Source organism: Papaver somniferum, unplaced genomic scaffold (assembly GCF_003573695.1).
Source record: "Papaver somniferum cultivar HN1 unplaced genomic scaffold, ASM357369v1 unplaced-scaffold_160, whole genome shotgun sequence".
Lineage (NCBI taxonomy): Eukaryota > Viridiplantae > Streptophyta > Magnoliopsida > Ranunculales > Papaveraceae > Papaver > Papaver somniferum.
The window spans coordinates 1,220,408-1,240,613 of record NW_020625487.1 but is presented as its reverse complement, the minus strand read 5'-3'; the positions used below and the strand labels follow the sequence as shown (position 1 = coordinate 1,240,613).

Sequence of the window (20,206 nt, the reverse complement as noted above, 5' to 3'; positions counted from 1 at the left end):
CAGGAAAAATCTGGAGATCATTGGATCAAGGATGCCGACAATTTATATGGATTATTTTCATTCTTTAGCTAATAGAAGAAGATCGAGAAATAACATTACTGCTCTTAGAGATTCTCAAGGAATTTGGTATCGTACAAGAGATGAACTGGCATATTTCCTTACCAAACATTTTTCCACTATAGTTACCACTACTTCTCCAGTTCTTCATGATTCTTCATTTTCTTTTATTACTCCAATTATAAGTCATGAGGAAAATCAGAGGCTGATTATGACACCATCTGCTGAGGAAATTCATTCCACTCTTAAAGGTTTAGCAAGCTGGAATTCGCCAGGCCCTGATGGCTTCCCTGCGGGTTTCTATCAGACTCAATGGCATACAGTAGGAGCAGATATCATCAATATGGTTCAACAATTTTTCATTACTAAATCCATGCCATCTCATCTCAATCAAACCCTGACTTGCCTCATTCCAAAAACTCAAAATCCAGTTACATCGAATGATTATAGACCAATTGGTATTTGTAACTGCTCCTATAAAATTATTTCCAAGATATTGGTTAATAGGCTCAAACCAATGATGGAAAAAATCATTGCTCCTACTCAGGCAACATATGTTCCACACAGATTAATTAATGATAACATAGTACTGGATCATGAATTAATACACTCTATGAAGAAATCTAAGAAGAAGACACCACAAATAGCTTTAAAGATCGACATGTCGAAAGCTTTTGATAGGCTTGAGTGCACTTTCTTAGATAAAATGCTTCAAAATTTAGGGTTTGAAGAACAATGGAGAGCTTTAATACAACAAAGTATTTCAACTACTTCAGTTTCGATCAAATTAAATGGGGAAGCATGTGAGCCTTATATTCCATCGAGAGGTTTGCGACATGGTGATCCCCTGTCGCCATATCTATTCATTATAGCTATGGAGTATTTGACTGGATCCTTAAACAGAGCTGAAGCAAATAAACTAATTAAAGAAATTAAAGTTATTCATAATGCACCCTCAATAAATCATCTGCTCTTTGCAGATGATTATCTCTTATTTTTTCATGCAGATTCGAAAAGTATAAACAACATACTATCAATCTTAAAAGAATTTGGAGAATTATCGGGTCAAATGATCAACTTTAATAAATCGGCAGATTTCATCTCAGGGAACTTATCTCATGGACATAAAGTAGAAATGGTGAACAGTCTTGGGGTTAGACAAATATTTAGGCCTTCCTATTCTTCTTGGTAAATCAAAGACATCCTCTTTTGCTTCAATAATAATTTTCTAACAGACTACAAGGTTGGTCCTCAAAAACTCTCAATCAGGCTGCAAGAACCACAATGGTAAAATCTGTTCTTAATTCCATTCCAACACATTACATGAGTAACCTCAAGCTACCTGTGAACACTATAAAGCAATTAGACACAATTCAAAGGAAATTCTAGTGGGGACATAACAATAATAGGGGTCTAAATTTAGTGGCTTGGGATTCTTTGTGTGTTTCTAAAGAAGAACGGGGTCTAGCTTTTCAAAATTTAGAACAGTACAACAAGGCACTAATAACTAAGTTAGCATGGATCCTGTGTACATAGCCTGACAAGCCATGGGTTGCAGAGTATGAAAGCTAAATACTCACTTAATTATGAGTTTATTCATTTGCAGGAAGCAAACAAAAATTCATCATGGGTTTGGAAAGGGATAGAACATGGCCTAGAAATAGTGAAAAAATATCATAGCTGGGATGTTAGGTGTGGCACTAAAATCTTAGTCTGGTATGATAAATGGGTCAGAGGTCTAGACACTCCACCATACCCTAAAGACTCTTTTCGACATCCAGTTAGAATAGTCTATGTATCATATCTGATGCTTCACAACCCTAGAAGATGGAATGAAACTTTAATCAAAGCAGTCTTTCCTGACCATATATCTGAAATGATTCTTAATATGTATTTGGTTCAGCATGGTAAAGACAAATTAGATTGGGAACCAAGTAGAACAGGAGAATTTAATGTTAAATCAGCCTACAAGGAACTCATTTCTACTTCTCAGAACATAGGTTACCATAATCAGCAAATCCCTCCCATTATATGGAAGCATCTTTGGAAATCAAATGCCCCACATAAAGTTAAACTTTTCATATGGAAATTTCTTAAAGGCATAGTACCCACAGGGAAAAAACTGTGTTATTATAAAGCAGGAACAAAAGTTAATCATCCAAACTGTCTAACCATGGAGGAGTCTTTGCAACATCTTCTTATTGACTGTGATCATGCTAGATCAGTATGGCTTTCTATGAATGTTAATGTGTCAAGCATTCAGCATCAACGTCTTAACTTGATAACATGGATTACTAGTTGGTTTAGTTATTCGCAACATACTGATACAGATCAGAGATCATATTGGATTCTTACGTTAATGTGTACACCTTGGAAGATTTGGAAAAATAGATGCATGAAAATCTTTCAAAAAAAAACTATTAATAAGTCACAGACAACTGCTAGTATAAATTACATGATCTCTCACTGCTCTTCTGCTATTAACTCTCAGAATGTTGTCACTGATTTCAAGCAACAAAATGTTTGGCTTCCTCCAGAAAACAATTATTTTAAAATAAATATTGATGCATCTTTTGATTCTATTTCGGGGAAGATATGAATAAGACTAATTATTAGAGATTCTGCAGGAACAGGTTGGGGCATCAAGGGAAAGTACTTCTATGGAGTAATAGATCCATAAAGGGCTAAATGTTTGGCCTTGAAAGAAGCTATACTGTGGGCCAAAGAAAGGAAACTTGAGAAGGTTATTTTGGAAATGGATTGTCAAAATGTAGTTAACTCTCTTAAAAATGCCAACTCCTCTGTTCACTGGTTGAATCAAGGAATTGTACAGGAAATAAGGCATTTAGTTTCTACTATGAACTATTATGATGTAAGATATGTTAAAATAACAACAAATAAGGCTGCTCATGTTATAGCTGACGATGCAAGAACTGATATGTCCTCTTTTGAATTTTGGTGTAACATCCCAGATAAATACAGGAAAATTATAAGGGATGAATGGACTATCGGTAAGTCTCTATGTAAATTTTAAGTTCAATGAAGAAGTTTCTTAGCATAAAAAAACAGATTTTGCTTAATGGAAGATTCTTTGCATGTAGGGGCGAAATATCGCACATAACAAAACCACAATTTCGCTTCAGCAAAGACAACCACCAACACGAAGAGGAAAGAAATTAGGAGAAGAGTAATTACGCGATAAAAAGAAAGAAGCACGAAGAGCAACCACGCGACAAGAACAATGCGACATCTATCAAGAAGAGCACGAAGTAGCCCAAAGCCTGGCGAATAAGACAAACTGAAATAACATCATCTAACAGAGATCTTGCATGTGATCTCCAGTTGTCTTCTACTGATATATTTGCCTATATAAGGATTCAAATGATAAAGAGAGAGGCAAGTTGTGGTAAAATTCAGTCAAGTAAGAGAGTTAAGAAACACTCATAAAGAAAAGAGAGAATCAATTAAAGTTTACTCCAAGATCCATTTCTTCCATTATTGTGTACCAAATACCTATGTAATCATTGTAAGAACACCCTACATTCAATAAAAAGTATTTAAGAAGATCATACTAGTGTCAAGTGGTGTATAATATCATTCATGTTTAAGTTGATTCTCATGACTTAGGATTTGTGTTATTATCATCTCATTGGGTGTAGTTGTGGGATTTTCCGCAACTACATTTTGGCGCTAGAAACAGGGAGGATTTATCCTCACCTGCTAGTATTCACCTAGAAATCATCATTTACTTAAGTTCATTTGTTATTCTTACGACCACCATTTTTCTGTCCATCATGAGAATTTGTTTATTCGATGTCTGAAGTCATCATTGCTCTAAAAATATATCTTCCTCCCCTATCCCAAAGAAATCCCATCTTCAAAAGATCATCACCACCATGAAGTTCCGATAAACACACCGTTGTGTAGTTTGAAGAAGTTCTGACTAAAGAACCACACACCTCTCAAAACCCTGATAAGAAGATTTTGATAAGATTCTCTCATAATACCTCCCTTAAACAACCAAACAATGGAAAAATCCCCATCAAGTTCCTTTTGGAAACTATAAATTATGTCCATCAATACCTCTAATTAAAAAAATAATGCGAACTACATCAAGAGCAGGACATGTTATTGCTACTCGGAGAAGCAACAGATTGGCAAACAGAAGAGGAACCAGAGGTGAAGCTGAAACTTCAGCTGATGGAGAAAGAAGAGGGTTAGAGCGACATAACCGCAACCACAGTCTGCTTTCTATCATAGATACGGGTGAGCAGAACAATAATGCCATCACCAAAAATACAACGAAACAAAGCAACGACGAAGAGAGAATTATCTACAAAGAAGGTGTGGTGCATACGTCTGATACTGAGACTATGGAAGATTAATAGAATGCGACACAAGGAAGAGGTGAGAATCCTGGCGAAGAAGACAATCTGACCATTCAACAATTAAGATAGCATCTTGCACAAGACAGGCGAATTGAAAGAGAACTGAGGCAAGGACTCGAGCGAAGTAGAGCAAGAGATGCAGAATTGGAAGAAGAACGAGCAAACCTGGCAAAAAAAAATCCTTGTTAATAGAAGAAAATGACCGACTACATGAAAATATGCAAGAACGAACCCATACTGGGGAGACAAAAACTCAAACAAGTAGGAGTTCATCAAGAAGGAGGAGAGGACGCCATAGCGAGGAGAGGGAAGTATAAAACAACCATATTGAGTACGAACAAGGCGTACGTGAAAGAGAAAATACTCGCGATCTAGCAAGGAGACTGGAAGAACGAAGAGAAAGGTGAAGGAATCTAGAAATGAGAGAAATCTAGAACAAGAAGTACAGAGATATGATGGTAGAAGAGGAAGTACTTCAGAACGCGAAATCCAGAGATGTAGGAGAGAAACCAGCTTGGAGCGAGATGCAAGAAGATCTTTAGAAAGAAGTATAGTAGAACAAAGAACATCAGAGGTAGCCAAACAAAGGGAAAAAGAGCAGACTGACGCAAACCAAACCATACTACGACAGCTTGAAGAACTAAAAGCATCAATGAAAAACAATAACAAGCAAGGGGGGAAAATGAAGTTGGCAGAAGCCATAGAGGAAGCAGAGAGATCGCCATTTTCTCGCGAGATATTACAAGCACCTATCCTCGCAAAGTGTGCTCTTCCAACATTTTCCAGCATCTTCGACGGGACAGGAAGTACAGTACAACATATGAAAGCCTATAATCTCACACTAATGTCATGGGCCCAGCATCAGGCGGTGTTGTGCAAATATTTTCCATCCAGTCTGACTGGAGAAGCTTCATTATGGTTCGATAATTTATGCGAAGGATCGGTGACTTCATTCGCGCAAATGCAAAGGTTTTTCTTAGGAAACTACATAACCAGCAACCGGGCCAAAGCAGGGATTGAACATGCTTTTAACCTAAAGAAAGCGCATGGAGAAATTCTATGAAGTCTGACCACGCGATGGAGAACCATGTGTAGCGAATCTGCAAGAGAAGTATCAGAGCGACACATAATCCTCGCCTTCGTCAATGCTTTATACCCAACTGATCTTTTGTATGTAGAAATATTCCGACACAGAAACGAAATCGATATGCAAGAATTAATAGAATATCAGGAAGAGTTCATAGAACTAGAAGAGAATCAGAGGGAAATCAATGCTAGCATGACAACCATCACAGTTGCGAAATGAGGAAGTGCGACACTCATGCCGTGAATAGCAAGTAATGTTGAAAGTACCTCAAATACAGAACGAGGAAAGCAGGCGAAGGAAAGTACTGCGAAAGAGGTAGCCATGTCAAGCAAATATGCGGAGTGGTTTCAGAGAGAATATGGGGATAAACTTCATACATACAACTATCCGGCAAAGAGATACGACAACCAAGGAGGCCGATTCAACAATGACTGAAGAACATGATACAATGATAACCAGAGGTTTAAGCGAAGACCAAATTATCCACCGTTCGATGACGTGAAACTTCCCAGATTAAACACCCCAATAGAAATGGAAGCGGTCATATTAACCGAAGAAATACTGATACCAGGGAACATAGGGAAAGAACCTTCACAAGGAGGAAGAGGTGGTGATTTCTGCGCGTGTCACCGGTTCCATGGCCATGGCACCGCAGTATGCAGAAATGTGCGACAAAATTTTACTGGGATTAATTGAGAGAGGAATATTTAATCAGTTTCTGGAGACACACGAGCTACCAAGGGCTCCGCCACAACAACAGCCAGCTGTCATCTATCGGATTGAAATTGGACAAAATTCAAGGCAGATAAATTCAATAATTCACTCCACTAAAGACATCGGCAACTTTCACAATAATGTTTTAAGCCTGGTTTATAAAAGGGATCGAAACAGCGAAGAAATACACCTGGTAACCAAGAGCCGCGCCCTCGAAGAATGGCAAAAACAACCAATTTCCTTCACAACAGAGGACACGCCAACAGGAGCAAGAATGCACTCTGATCCTCTAGTAGTCACCATGAATATGCAACCACACTCCAAGTGGGAAGAAAGCGAAGACGAAAATGGGCGACCGTGGACAATATACAAAATCCTAGTGGATACTGGAAGTCAGTTGATATATTGTTCTACCACACGTTCAGAACTATGGGATACAGTGACTCAGACCTGATCCCAACCACATATACGATCTACGGATTCAATAGTGTCGCGTCAAGTCCAAAGGGCGAGATTACCTTGGTCATCCCCGCGGGAACTCTTGAAACGATAGTCACTTTATGTGTTGTGAATATGGAGTCTCCCTATAATGCCATCATCGGGATACCCTGGATTCATGGGGTTATGGGAGTCGCGTCAACCTTTCATAGACGAATTTGATTCCCTATGCCGTCGGGGATTGGAGAAATCCGGGGAGACTGCATCAACGCGAAGAGATGTAATGAAACAGATGTGAAACAATATGACGGAAAAGCAAAATTAAAAGATAAACAGAGGCAGAATGTGAAAGATGATAAGCAAGCAAAAAGGCTGATGATCAATATGATAAGGGTGCGAGAAAAGAATCAGACAACGAAGAAAGGGCACCGGAACAAAATTCTAAGGCAAAAAGCAAAGGACCAACCCGAATCTGGGATGACCAGCGCGAGTGCAAACTTGCGAAAGATAAAAAAGATATTAAAGCACTGTGAAACAAGAATACCTCGCAAAGTTAATCAGTCGCAAAGTTTTCTCCCCGAAAAGATAGTGGAACCAAATGAAACAGCAGAGTATGAACACCGTTAGGAGATAGTGACTCGTTGCAAGAAATGTTTATAAGTACTCATGCACAACTCGAATTGCTCAAAACAGGAAGAAACATTCTGTTTAACCTGAAAAGAGAACGAGATAAAAGCATACAAGATTTGATATCAAGGTGGAAGGAACAGTTCAGCGAAATCATGAGCCATGCTGTCATCAACCATCCAATAAACAACAAAGACAAAGGAGGAATCGTGGAACAACAGCAAGAAACCAAGACTGATTTCGGAAAAACAATGAATCAAGGCGAAAGCAATGAAACATGTCATGCAAAGGCTATTATCTGAAAGATCAAACATAATGGTGAAATGATGTAGCAGAGAAAAGCAGGCTATGAACCCTTAATATGAAGCAAAGTTCTCTATAAGCAATCAAACAAAGGCGAAACAAAGTCTCTGGGACAAAGCTACAAAATTTCCTCGTAAGACCTCAATAAGGGGCAGCAAGTCACTATTATAAACCCTATAACTAGGGAGGCTGAGACTACGATTGTGACGTGTCAACTTAGTTCACGTGGTCGTGCGACGACGTTTTAGCACGATCACGTAAGAGGCGACCATAAGCCCTAACACGCATCACAATTGGGGCATCCTGGAGAAGTTACTATTGGGGCGAAATGCCTTTGCGCTGGAGGCCACTGAGAACGAACCACTCAGTGAAAAGTTCTCCGGTAAGGGGTGTCGAAACATATCCAATGGAGATAGTAGATGGCCCAAATAAATCCCACTTAGGGTGTTATCTCGCGCCCAGAGCCACATAGGAAAAAGGAAAGAGGTCACGACAACACTGGTCGTTGCATAACTGGATGAGAGGAGCCCAACTGAAATGGTTAGGGGTGACTTCCTTATCGATGGCCAATGATTACACAATTTACAAATTCAAAAATTCTAGTGACCACAACATGAAAGGAAGTACCTCAGAAAATATCTATATTGTCATAAATCTGCATCGTACACACATATCAAACCTCTAATATGCGATAAACCTCGCATGCACGAGTCGCAAAATAAATAGTTAGCATACATTTAGTCTTTTTTTCGGCACTTATCGATATTCGTAAAAATTCGAATCCATTTTTCGCATGATGATCATCTTAGAAAGCATGATATAACTCGCACAGAATAATGTTCATATAACAAGTTAAGATAATGAGCTTCCCTCGGAGGTGGGAAGCAGAGGCAAGTATGTGAATACTAAAACTTATATGCTTCCCACCCCCTCAGTCAAATATTTATAAACATGCTAAGATTAGATAAAAACTAGAATTACTTGTTTCATCTTAAGTACAGAAATAAAAGAGATAGTCAAAGCCAATTTTTGCCCCCCCCCCCCCCCACCAAAGCTTAGGAGCGCCTAGAACAAAGAAAGGGGTTGGGGATGATTGCGAATAGAGAAGAAAGAAAATCTAAGAAGAAACGACATCAAGAACATCCTGAGAAGATTTCGCAACCTTGGGCATAGGAACAACTTGAGCTGGGGCATCAGCAACGACAGAGACCCGCTGGTTTAAGACATCCCCTTCTTTTTCGGCATCACCAACATCGACATGACCAGATTCTCCAGCACGATCACCCAAAGGAGAAGTCGCGGTCAGATTTTCCTCTTCTTCATCGTCACTAACAGGAACTTGAGGATAAACTTCGCATGGAAGCCCATGCTTGTCACAAACCCAGTTAACTGCAAGCTGAGACTCTTCGTTCACGCGACGCTGGTTCTCCTTGGAGTATTTCCTATCATCCCCCTCTATGAAAGACTAATTCTCTTAATCCAAGATGGAATAAGAATTCTCCAATTCTTCCTTGTCCTTTCTCAAATCATCGCGCTCCTGCGAAACTTCAGCTGCTAAGCGAGAATATGAAGAAAATTGTCGGGAAGCAGAATCCCGTTCCTTAAGAGCTTTGGCTAGACCCTTCTGGGAAGTCGCAAGTTTCTTCTTCAGCGCGACTACTTCCTTTGAGAAGAAGGAGTGTTAAAACAATAGAACTTAGAAGGAAAGCAAGACTGAGGCAAAAATTGTGGCAGCCTTCGAGACTACCTTTATTTTGCGAAACAACTACACGAAGATCATGTGAAATTACAGGACGATGGTTATAATTTTGAAATAACTTAAGATCTTCTAAAGATTTATCTCTGCTCTAACAGACTTCATCCTTTTCCTTCGATAATCTCGCTAACTTTGACGCCATATCGTTTGATACATCCTTCTGATACTGAAGGGAACTCTTCAATAAATTACGATCCCTAGAAAGCCTATAATACGCACCATCAAAAGAAAGCTTGTTATTCTTTAGACCGCGAACGTCACCAGACATTGTCTGATTCTCGTCAAGAAGAGCGCAATTTAGCATATTGGACACCTCTAGAGCCTTGGAAAGTTGACCAGACAAGGAACAATACTGATCTGAACGAGCGCGCCAACTAGAATTATCAATCTGAAGACCCACTATCCGACCACGTAAACTCAAACGATCAGCCTCCAACTGAGAAATATCCTCTTTAAGAGCATCACATTCACCTCGAGCGTCATTCGCGGAAAATTCAAACTCATATCGTTCGGATGTGCGTTTTCGGTTTAAAGCTTAATTACGAAAGGCCTAAGAATCAAGAAGGATGGTGTGAAAACAAAACATGCGGGAAAATAAAAGAAATATGTGGAATCTCACCTTTAAGCTCCTCATTCTTCTCACGGAGCTTAGCAACATCACTCACTCCAAAAGATAGCTCGGACAACTGCCTCCTCAAGTCATCAATGACCTCCTCAGCCTTGCTAAGCTCCTCAACCTGAACCAAACGATGGTGAAATTCCTACAATGCCAAAATATCAGAACCAATACGAATAGAGGAAGAAATAAACACAACAAAAGGATCTAACCTCTGATTCAACAACAATACGTTTATCGCGCTTGGAAATGCGAGATGACTCAGACTCAGTCTTTGGGGGCGACAAACTCAATGCAATGGAAATTAAACCCAACCGTTGTGAAGCTTCAACAGCTGCATTAGTCGCACCAACTCCTGCGATTTGTTCCTCTTTCACATCAACAGTCTCAGGAGGAGAATAAGCCATGACAGAATTTTCCAGAGCACGATCAGGAGCCAATGTTTGAAAAAGCGGGGGTCTAACAACCACACCCAATATTTCGCTTAGCAATCTGTATGGACAAACTCCAATATACTTTTAAGAGAATCAACTAGACAGTCAGACACAATCTTATAAAAAGTATATCAAGGAGTTATATCTCAATTTATCGATTCAATACTTACTCAAGCAAATAGAAATTTGCGAGTGTAATTGAACACAAGAGAAATTAACTTGAACGATACCAAAGACCAATATTCAAGTATCAATCAACAACCAAAGGTTGGATTTACCGATTGATCGATTCAACGCACAACCTGTGATATTTCAATTATATACTCCCTCCGCCCTAGTTTAGATGCCAAAATTGGGGATTTTTTTTGTCCTAGAATACTTGCTATACTCCATATTTTCCACCTTTTATCCTGATTTTCCCCTAACTTGGAATCATGCCATAACATGGAGAATTGTGTATTTAATTTTCAAGACACACTCTTAAATATTTTTCTCTATATATTTCTTCTAATTTGAATTTTTCCAACTAAACAACAAAAACCTAGACATCTAAAAACTGGGAACATTAAATACTAACCTAGGATAATTATGGGAAAAAAACTATTCTCTTTGTGTTTCTTAATCTTTGTGCAAAATCTAATTTTGGCATCTAAACTAGGACGGAGGGAGTAACAAAATATAATGCGGAAAAGAAATAACACAGACACCAAAAGTTTTGTTAACGAGGAAACCACAAATGCAGAAAAATCTCGGGACCTAGTACAGATTGAACACACACTGTATTAAGCCGCTACAGACACTAGCCTACTACAAACTAACTTCAATCTGGACTGTACTTGAACCCCGATCAATCTCAGACTGATCCAAGGTACAGTTGCGCTCTGTTGATACATGAAAATAACCAATCCTGGAATAGGTGACCCCTTAACCTATTAAGGGTCCCCTTTAGGACAAGGAGACTTGGGGGACTATGCATAACCCATTAAGATGGGAAAGTCCTAGTTCACCTAAGAGCATGTTAAGGAAGTTGGGCTTTGGCCCAAGAAAAAATCCCTCTAGGGTTTGGTATTAACTTAAGGAAAGGGAAATGGTAGTTTAGCAATATATTAAGCTTGTGGACATTTATCCATAAGAGGGTCATTATAAAAGGGAAAGAGGGTTCATTTCTTGGGATCATCATTAATTCCCCATTACTTCCACAAACCTACCTTCTCCTTGGGAGTACTTTCTGCGATTAGGGCTAGTTCCTCCTTCCCACATTTTACCCTTCAACATTGCGACCACAATGGGAGGTTCTTAGCCTCTTTTCCAGCATGATACTCCCAAGTGCGATCCAGGAGGTACCGGCGGGCGGAGCACTTCCTAACCTGGACCATGTTACTTTGGAAGACGTACAAGGAGAAAGTGATGAAGAAATACGTTTCCAAGTTAGTTACCATGCCTATTGTACAAGGTGCATGAGCGTCTCAGAAGAAAGGAGAAATTCTCAAAGAAAAGGCTGTAGCAGAAACAAGCGAGCAGGAGATGTCCGAAATACAGGAAGAACTAGACGTGTCCATTAAGAAGCAACAGGATCTACGCGGACGTCTGAAGCGAGCAAGGGAGCAGAATATAGGAACTACTAAAACAGCCAACACGAAAAGCAAAACTCCGGGTATGACAGAAGACGCGATTGCAAAGTACTTGGAGGCGAACTACCGAGTGACAAAGCACAACGCTTATGATTCACTGGAGCCCCATACTCTGTAGAGGTCGCTGATTACCTGTATCCCGAGGATTATACATCACCAAAATTCAAGACATGTGGAGGAAAAGGAAATGCGCGAGAACATGTGAGCCGCTTCATATCAGCAATGAACTCGTACGATCAGGATGAAAGTATCTGCATGAGATAATTCCCAAAGTCACTCACGGACAACGCCTTCACCTGGTATGATAACTTGAAACCCGGAAGCATCAGCTCATGGTACGCCATGGTGCAACTTTTCCTAAAGAAGTTTTATTCCGCATAAAGAAGAGTCACAACGATAGATTTAGGGAGATGCACCCAACGGGTAGGAGAAGAGATCGGGAAGTATATCACCCGCTTCCGAGATTTCACGCTGGAATGTCATGAGGACATCCCGGAGGAGCGCTTGGTTGAGATTTGTATTCGAGGAATGGATGCCATTTTTCGGCTAAACTTGACGAATTTCAAGTTTCAGACTTTTGTGGAGGTCGAAGAGGCTGCCGCCCGGATATCAGACTGTGAGGACGCTATGAATTCTGGGACAAGAGGACACAATTGGCAACTACATTCTCTTAACGCTGCATCAATGACCAAGGAGGCTACAGAGGAAAAGGAGGATCTGTTGCTTTTTGTCCTTACCGAGGAGGACAGTTCGGCAGGAGAGGGGGAAGAGCGGATGGAGGAAGATCAAATCCTCCACCACCACTGCCATTCAGCAGGGAGAAGATAATAGGACTTCTAGTGCAATGGTGGCAAACAATGAAGAAACTCTGCCACCCGTGGCTACAGAACGTACCGCGACAGATAAGATGCACGAACGATACTGACATTATCACAGGAGGGTCCATCATCCGACTATGGAGTGTTTTTATATGCGCTAGATAGTCCAGAGAAAATGAGCCAGAGGCGAGTTAGAGATAGGATAACAAATCATCCAAAAGGATTCACTCCCTCAGCACCAAGTCATGATGATTTCACATGAACCCACAGAAGGAGAAACCTGGAGACCATGGGAAGACGCGGATGAAGGGGAAGCGTGTGAAGCATCCGAGACAACCATCTCTTCAGACACAAATGGAATCGCCAGCAAATTCGCTGTTTTGGGCCAACAATTCTTCGATTCTCTTGGTTTCAGCGAGGACCAAGTCTGCGAGGCATCCAAAGCTATAGAAATCGCATCTGTAAAGGTGTACAATCCGATGCCTAGAGAAGCTATTACCTTCACTGACGAAGATATATGTTATCCAGGGGAACACCTCCGACCCTTATACCTCACATCCGATATTAACAAACAGCCCCTCAAGCAAGCTTTCATAGATGGCGGAGCATCCCTTAATACGATCTCCCTACACACATTAGAATCCTTAGGGGTATCAAGAACATCGATCAAAATGCGCGCAACGACTGTGAGAGGATTTGGGGGACAGACTCAGACGACAATGGGAATAGTACATCTGATGATGAAGATCGGACCTATCAGAGCGCTCATTCCCTTCTACGTGCTCGAGGATGATACCACTTTTCATGTCCTACTAGGGCGAGGATGGCTTCTGAACCACAAGGTAGTAGCGTCTACATATCACCAATGTGTCAAGACTAATATTGGAGGAAACAATTTTGGATCCCAGCTACAAGTAATCCGTTCGGTCCAGAGAAGGCTTACATGGAAGATGCAGTTTTCTACACACAGCCGGTCATTGACCAAGGAGAACCGTTGGAGCGTTTCACACCCTCCAAAAGTTGGAAGAATTCCATCCTGAGGTACAAACAAAAGGAGAGGCTAAGTTAGTCTTTATCTCATCACGGATGGGGCCTGCCACGGGTAATAAGAGAGTTGTAGTCGAAACAAAGAATAGTCAGTTCAAACGCTTCTCGTGACCAGAGGGCGGACATGTTTATCGCTTATAGAAATTAGCCGGGGAAGCTTCCATTCAGCAACATGACTGTGCTATGTCATCAGTGGACGAGGAAATGATGGAACCAACCCCAGTAATTGAAGAATTGCAGGAATAGGTAGAGTCTTTGATATCGGAAGAAGAAATAATAAAAGGCGTGCCTGAAGAAAAGACGAGACCCGATCCGACCCTCGACGGGTTAAAAGAAGTAAGCCTTGGCTCGGAAGATGAACCTCGCTGCATACGCATTATCAAGCACCTGGAAGGAAAAGAAAAATCACGACTGGTTAACCTGCTCCGCGAGTATCGGGATGTGTTTGCATTCACGCATGACGAGATGTCGGGTCTTGATAGCAGTCTAATCGCGCACAACCTCAACGTCTCACCCGAGTACCCACCTGTTAAGCAGCGGAGGCGCAATTTTCCGGAGAAGATAGAATTGGAAATCAAGGAAGAGGTGGAGAAGCTGTTGAAAGCCAATTTCATCAAACCGATCCAGCGTCCCATATGGCTAGCTAACATCGTACCAGTAAAAAAGAAGAATGGCAAGTCCGGTGCTGTGTTGACTATCGAGACCTGAACCGGGCATGTCCTAAAGATGATTTCCCAGTACCGAACATTGATATAATGGTAAACAACACGTGCGCATACGGTATGTTCTCTTTCATGGATGGGTTTAGCGGATACAACCAAATCAGGATGTCCACTGAAGACGCGCAAAAAACAGCTTTCCAGACCCCATATGGGAACTTCTACTATACTTTGATGCCGTTTGGGCTGAAGAACGCGGGGGCGACCTACCAACGGGCAATGGTGGCTATCTTCCACGACATGATGCATCAGATTATGGAAGTTTACATAGATGATGTGGTGGTGAAATCTCGGGCATGAGAGGACCACCTCAACCACTTAAGGCATGTCTTCAACAGATGTAGAAAGCATCACTTAAAGATGGATCCTCTCAAATGCGCCTTTGGAGTCACCTCCGGAAAATTTCTGGGGTTTGTTGTTACCAACAAAGGGATACAAATCGATCCGGATAAAGTAGAAGCGATAACTACTATGAGGTCGCCCGCAAATGTAAAAGAGTCGCAGACTTTTATTGGCATAGTATCTTATGTCCGGAGGTTCATCCCAGGGATGGCACAACTGTTATGTGCATTCACACCGCTATTGAAGAAAAACAAGCAATTCGAGTGGGAAGATAATCAAGAGCGGGCCTTCCAGAAGCTTAAAGAATGCTTAATCAGCACGCGGGTCCTGCGTCCCCCTGTCAAAGGTGAACCCCTCTACCTGTACACTGCATTTACCAATATGGCGATCGGAGCACTATTGGCTCAAGACCTCGACAACGACCAGTTGTGCCCAATTCATTATATCAGTAGAGGGTTTAGAGATGCAGAGTTTAGATATTCGAAAGAGGAGCAAGCATGTCTAGCGCTCATTTATGCCATATAAAATTACGATCTTATTTGCTCGCTCATGAAACCATAGCAGTAGCAACAGCTAATCCGATCGCTTACCTGGCAACAAAACCAGTATTATTGATTGGGACGTCGTAGGATCAACAAATTAATAAAGATATTTCCCACTAATTAACTGGTAATATAGCGGTAGTAAGAGATCATTCCCACAGGGAGCTATGTAATTGATAGGTTATTTGATCAGCAAGATAAAGTAAATAACAAAAGGGGGTTTTGGTTGTAAGATAAATATAAAGACAATAATAAAGAAAATAGATGATTAAGGAATCCTTCGTTGTTACCAAGCGTTAACAGGATTAGAATACTTATCTATCACTCGTAAGAACCATTCATCACCAACCGTAGAATAATATCTAGAGCAGTGTTATCCCCAAAGCTCCTTGTGTAACTTGATACCGAAGCGCTCGCATATCAAGTTCTATCCAACTGAACCACCAAGTAGTAGCGCACTCAAGGTGTAATCCAACCGGAAGCTTTAAGCTATGTGAACTTAGATTGATCCTAACAATTAGACTCTTAGCGCAAGGTCCACTTACTAGTGTTATCTTCACACACAATTGCTCTATGGAATACCTCTGAGAGTTCTCACGTTTTTTACTTGTGTAGGAGTTGCACGTCAATTACGGATCGCTCCAAATATCTACTAGCAATAGAACAATCAATATACTGTGTAGTAGGCCTCCCAAATCAATATAAGAATCACTCATAAAGCCTAGATATGATAAAGACAAACGATGATGATAAAATCTCTCAATAGATTTGTATTAATAATAAAACTTCACGCTTAGAACTGTGAATTCATCCTTAATCAACAAAGGATTTAGTTTCTCATGATTACACAATTACCCGGTTTCCCCCTAAAGGGGTAAACCATGAAATATTAATGAAGAGCAAAAGTATAATATGAGATGATCGATTCCATGACCTAATACCTTTTTTTAGGTTTACATTGCTTGGCCATCAAGTATTTAGTTCGGTTCAAGAACCCGACCCGAAATAACGAAATAACGAATCCAAAAGTGCCCTTAGGCTTTCCAAGGTATTAATACACGTTTTCTACTTTCTAAGTTCGCAAACCCAGTCCGCGAACTTCAAATTCCAGCAGAAATTTTCGGAACTAAAGTATGAAACCCGTCCGCGAACTTTACTTTCTTCGGTATTCAATAAAAGCTTGTTTTGGCCACAACTTCTTCATCCGAACTCGGAATGACCTCATTCTTTTTGCATTATTTTATTTTGAGCGTTTTGCTCCTTTTCGTCGCATTTCTTCCACTTCTCTTGGACTTGGCCACTTGGATACTTGGAATACTTCTCTTTCTAACTCTTTTCAGCACTTTGTAGTTCCTTTTTGGATGATTCACCTAATAAAGACAAATAATAGAAAACAAGAGTAATAATACGAATACATGCAAAAATAATAGCTAAAACAAGTATGGATACTAAAATCATATGAATTATGCACTTATCAAATTCCCCCACACTTAGCTTTTGCTAGTCCTCGAGCAAAATAAATAAAACTAATCCTAAATACAACAACTCCATCTCGTTGAGAAAACGGTTACACTTAGCATGTATAACAAGCCTTTAAACCCCTAGGTGTCCCTAGTGGACGAGTTATAGTCTCGTGAAGGCTTACAAGAGGTATACCCACAAAACCTACTCCAATCTCTCCCCTTGGAAGAACCACTAAGGATAGACACAAAGTAGAAAGACCAAATAATTAGCTTGCATAAGTTCTTTAGCTGCAAACATCCCACATACATTCCAATCATCACACATAAGAAATTACTTACGTATAACATTCAACCTGATTGCAAAACTCTACTAAGATAGTCATCGTACTTGTTGCAATCTTTATCACAACACTCGCATACTGGAATCACATGGATAGATAAAAGAATGGAAATATAAAAGTGAAGTGTGCAAATGTTGACTAAAGTGAAAGATGTTACCCACAATACTTGTATGAATGTCGTCAAAGGATATATATTTATATCACAATAGTTGAGAGAAGCACCCATTTAACTCAACCACATGATTAGATACTCTAAGCGCATGTTCCTTTTCAGCAAGTACATGATAGTTGCCTTGGATCCTGCGTTCCACGCTTGCTTAGGAGACGGAGACAGGGACAACGTTTCACACATACTGCTATCCAAGTGTCGAGAACCTCATCAATAGTCTTTTTGACTTGCTATATAATGATGATATGGTTTTTGTTTCATCGACTATGATTAGTCCGCAATTCCGGACCTATCATTTATTTAGTGTCGATAAATGAAGAGGATCCTTATATAAATGTTTATCTTTCCCCGGCTCACTCTTTATGAGTGTTAGAAAATTGTCTATGGTGCTTTTATATACTCAACCAATGATTACCTTGCTACAACTTCCACGGCAGTATCAGGATCCCACCGAATCACTTTAGAGAAACATATAACTGCAAAAATAAAAAGAAAGTGATTCAGTAATGATTAAATAGGAGGATGAATCTTTCAAACAACTACCATAACTGAGTTTCGTATTCAATAATGAACATATATATTTAAAGATTTTAGAATGACAAAATGGGACTCAATCTATAGTCGTATGAACTTTTTCAACCTTAAAAAGGTGTAGAGTGTCATCCTAAATAGCTCATAATTAACTCCACAAGATGAAGTATCAAGAATGCAAGAAATAAAAGATTATTATTTTTCCTTATTTTATATGCAAACCAAAGATGCTTAACTACTCCCCCACACTTAAACTCAACATTGTGCTCAATGTTCAAAACTGAAAATTCTGATTTCTGACATAACAGCCCTGAAAAACTCGAAAACTGTACAAATGGATAGGAACCTAGGAAAAACATCCTAAACGAAAGTTGTTCGCCTACGTCTTTTCTATAACGTGTCAAAAGGGAACAGTTGTTCGATAAATGATATGACTTTTATGACCTACGGACTGACAGGCATTCAATCTGAAAAAGTTCTGGAAAAATACCGAAACTCAAATGTCCAGGCCAATCGCTCCAACTTAACATACTCCGAATTCTTATTTTCTTTTTGGAAAATAAAGGTGAGTCTGTCCTATTTAAAATTTGGGGTTAAACACTCAAATCGGACTCCGTATGAAGTCTCGAGAGCTATTTTCGTGACAACTGCGCAGTCAGAATTTTCTGACGAGAATTCGTCAAAGCTTTCATTATAGATATAGGACTTTGTAAAATCTAAGATTGGAATGCAAGATATGATATGAAAAACTAATAAAACTAAAAACAAAAGGATAGAGATACAAAACCGATGGGTTTCCTCCCACACAGCGCTTGGTTTAACGTCGTCAGCCCGACGTTATTGTTATCGACCGTACACCAGCAATCTGAAAATTTGATAATCCTTCCAAATAACAATCTGCAATTCAAATAACATCTTCACAAAAATATTAGCACAAAATATAAATATTGAAGCTATCACTTTATTGAAGTTTCCCCCACACTTAGTCCTTTCTACGCTCGAAAGTGGATAGAGAACATAGAATTCGGGAACTTCAATAGGTTCCTCAGCTTGGTGAACCTGCACAATACTCGAATCAAACACATCAAGTGGTGGATACTTAGAAGCAAAATAATTCTTTAAAATTTTAGAAGCACATAACTCCAATCCTAAGTGAGGTATTTTCTTAAAAGTTGGGTTAACAACTCTTTTAGAATCTACTTCAATTGGATGGAAAGGATCAATAGATATAGATTTAAGCAATGGATTAGACAAACCTTGTACGTGATCCTCATATTTATTAATTAAATTCAGTATATTATTTACCTCAAATATATCGTGGTCCTCTATTAAACTATTATTATCTAGCTCAATTGGGTCTTCCACGAAATCAATCAATTTGGTTTCATTCTGAATCTCAATCTCTTTAAATACCTCGTCATCGGAATTGGAATCCTCTTCTAAAACGTCTAGTTCATTGATGAAACTCCTAGTTTCTTCGTTTGAGTACGTTACACCATTTATAACAATAGATATCTCATACCCAATCTCCTCCTTTTGAATATGCGAAGGATCTTTATTATGATCCGGAGTTGGAATAATCGTATCATTGTTGCAAGGACTTTCAAGATGTGGTTCATCTTCATCGGAATCACTGTCAACCTCAGAATCATCAACATCAAAACGACGTTTGAATTCCATGTCTATGGCCTTGTTAATTCCGTCATGAATCTCTTGTGATGCACCGGCTTTTTCTAGCTGCTCATGTTGCTTAAAGTTTTCTGACATTAACACGCTTTCCACTGTTGTGCACAATCTCCTCTTTTGGAAAGAGTGAAGGAAAAATACGATGAAGAGGAATAGGTTTTGATTGAGTATAATAACTTTTCATATGCACATTACTAGAAAACAATTTATCAGAAGCATGACTATCCTTCCATCCTTGTGATTGTTCACTTACATGCCCGTCATAAGGTTGTTGACATGTATGAGAATATCCATAAGGTTCCTTGGGATATTGATCATAGCCAAAAGATTGGTTTTGATTATACCCATAGGATGGTTGGTAGTTGTCATATGAATGAAATTGAAAACCATATTGATCACCACTGTTGTATGTGTAATCTTGTGCTCCGTACATGTTATTTCTGTAAGGAAACATGACGATTCACAAGAAAAAGAAAATCAAAACAAAAACGAAGATA

At 39.7% G+C, this 20,206-nt stretch overlaps 1 protein-coding gene across 1 annotated transcript; it reads left to right on the top strand.

Moving 5' to 3' along the window:
- Nucleotides 1–2,812: 2,812 nt before the first annotated feature.
- LOC113337549 lies at nucleotides 2,813–5,508 on the top strand. The gene is made up of 3 exons (XM_026583211.1): nucleotides 2,813–3,068; nucleotides 4,180–4,273; nucleotides 4,821–5,508. The coding sequence occupies exons 1-3, from the start codon at nucleotides 2,813–2,815 to the stop codon at nucleotides 5,506–5,508; spliced, it is 1,038 nt and encodes a 345-aa protein (XP_026438996.1).
- The last annotated feature ends 14,698 nt before the right edge of the window (nucleotides 5,509–20,206 follow it).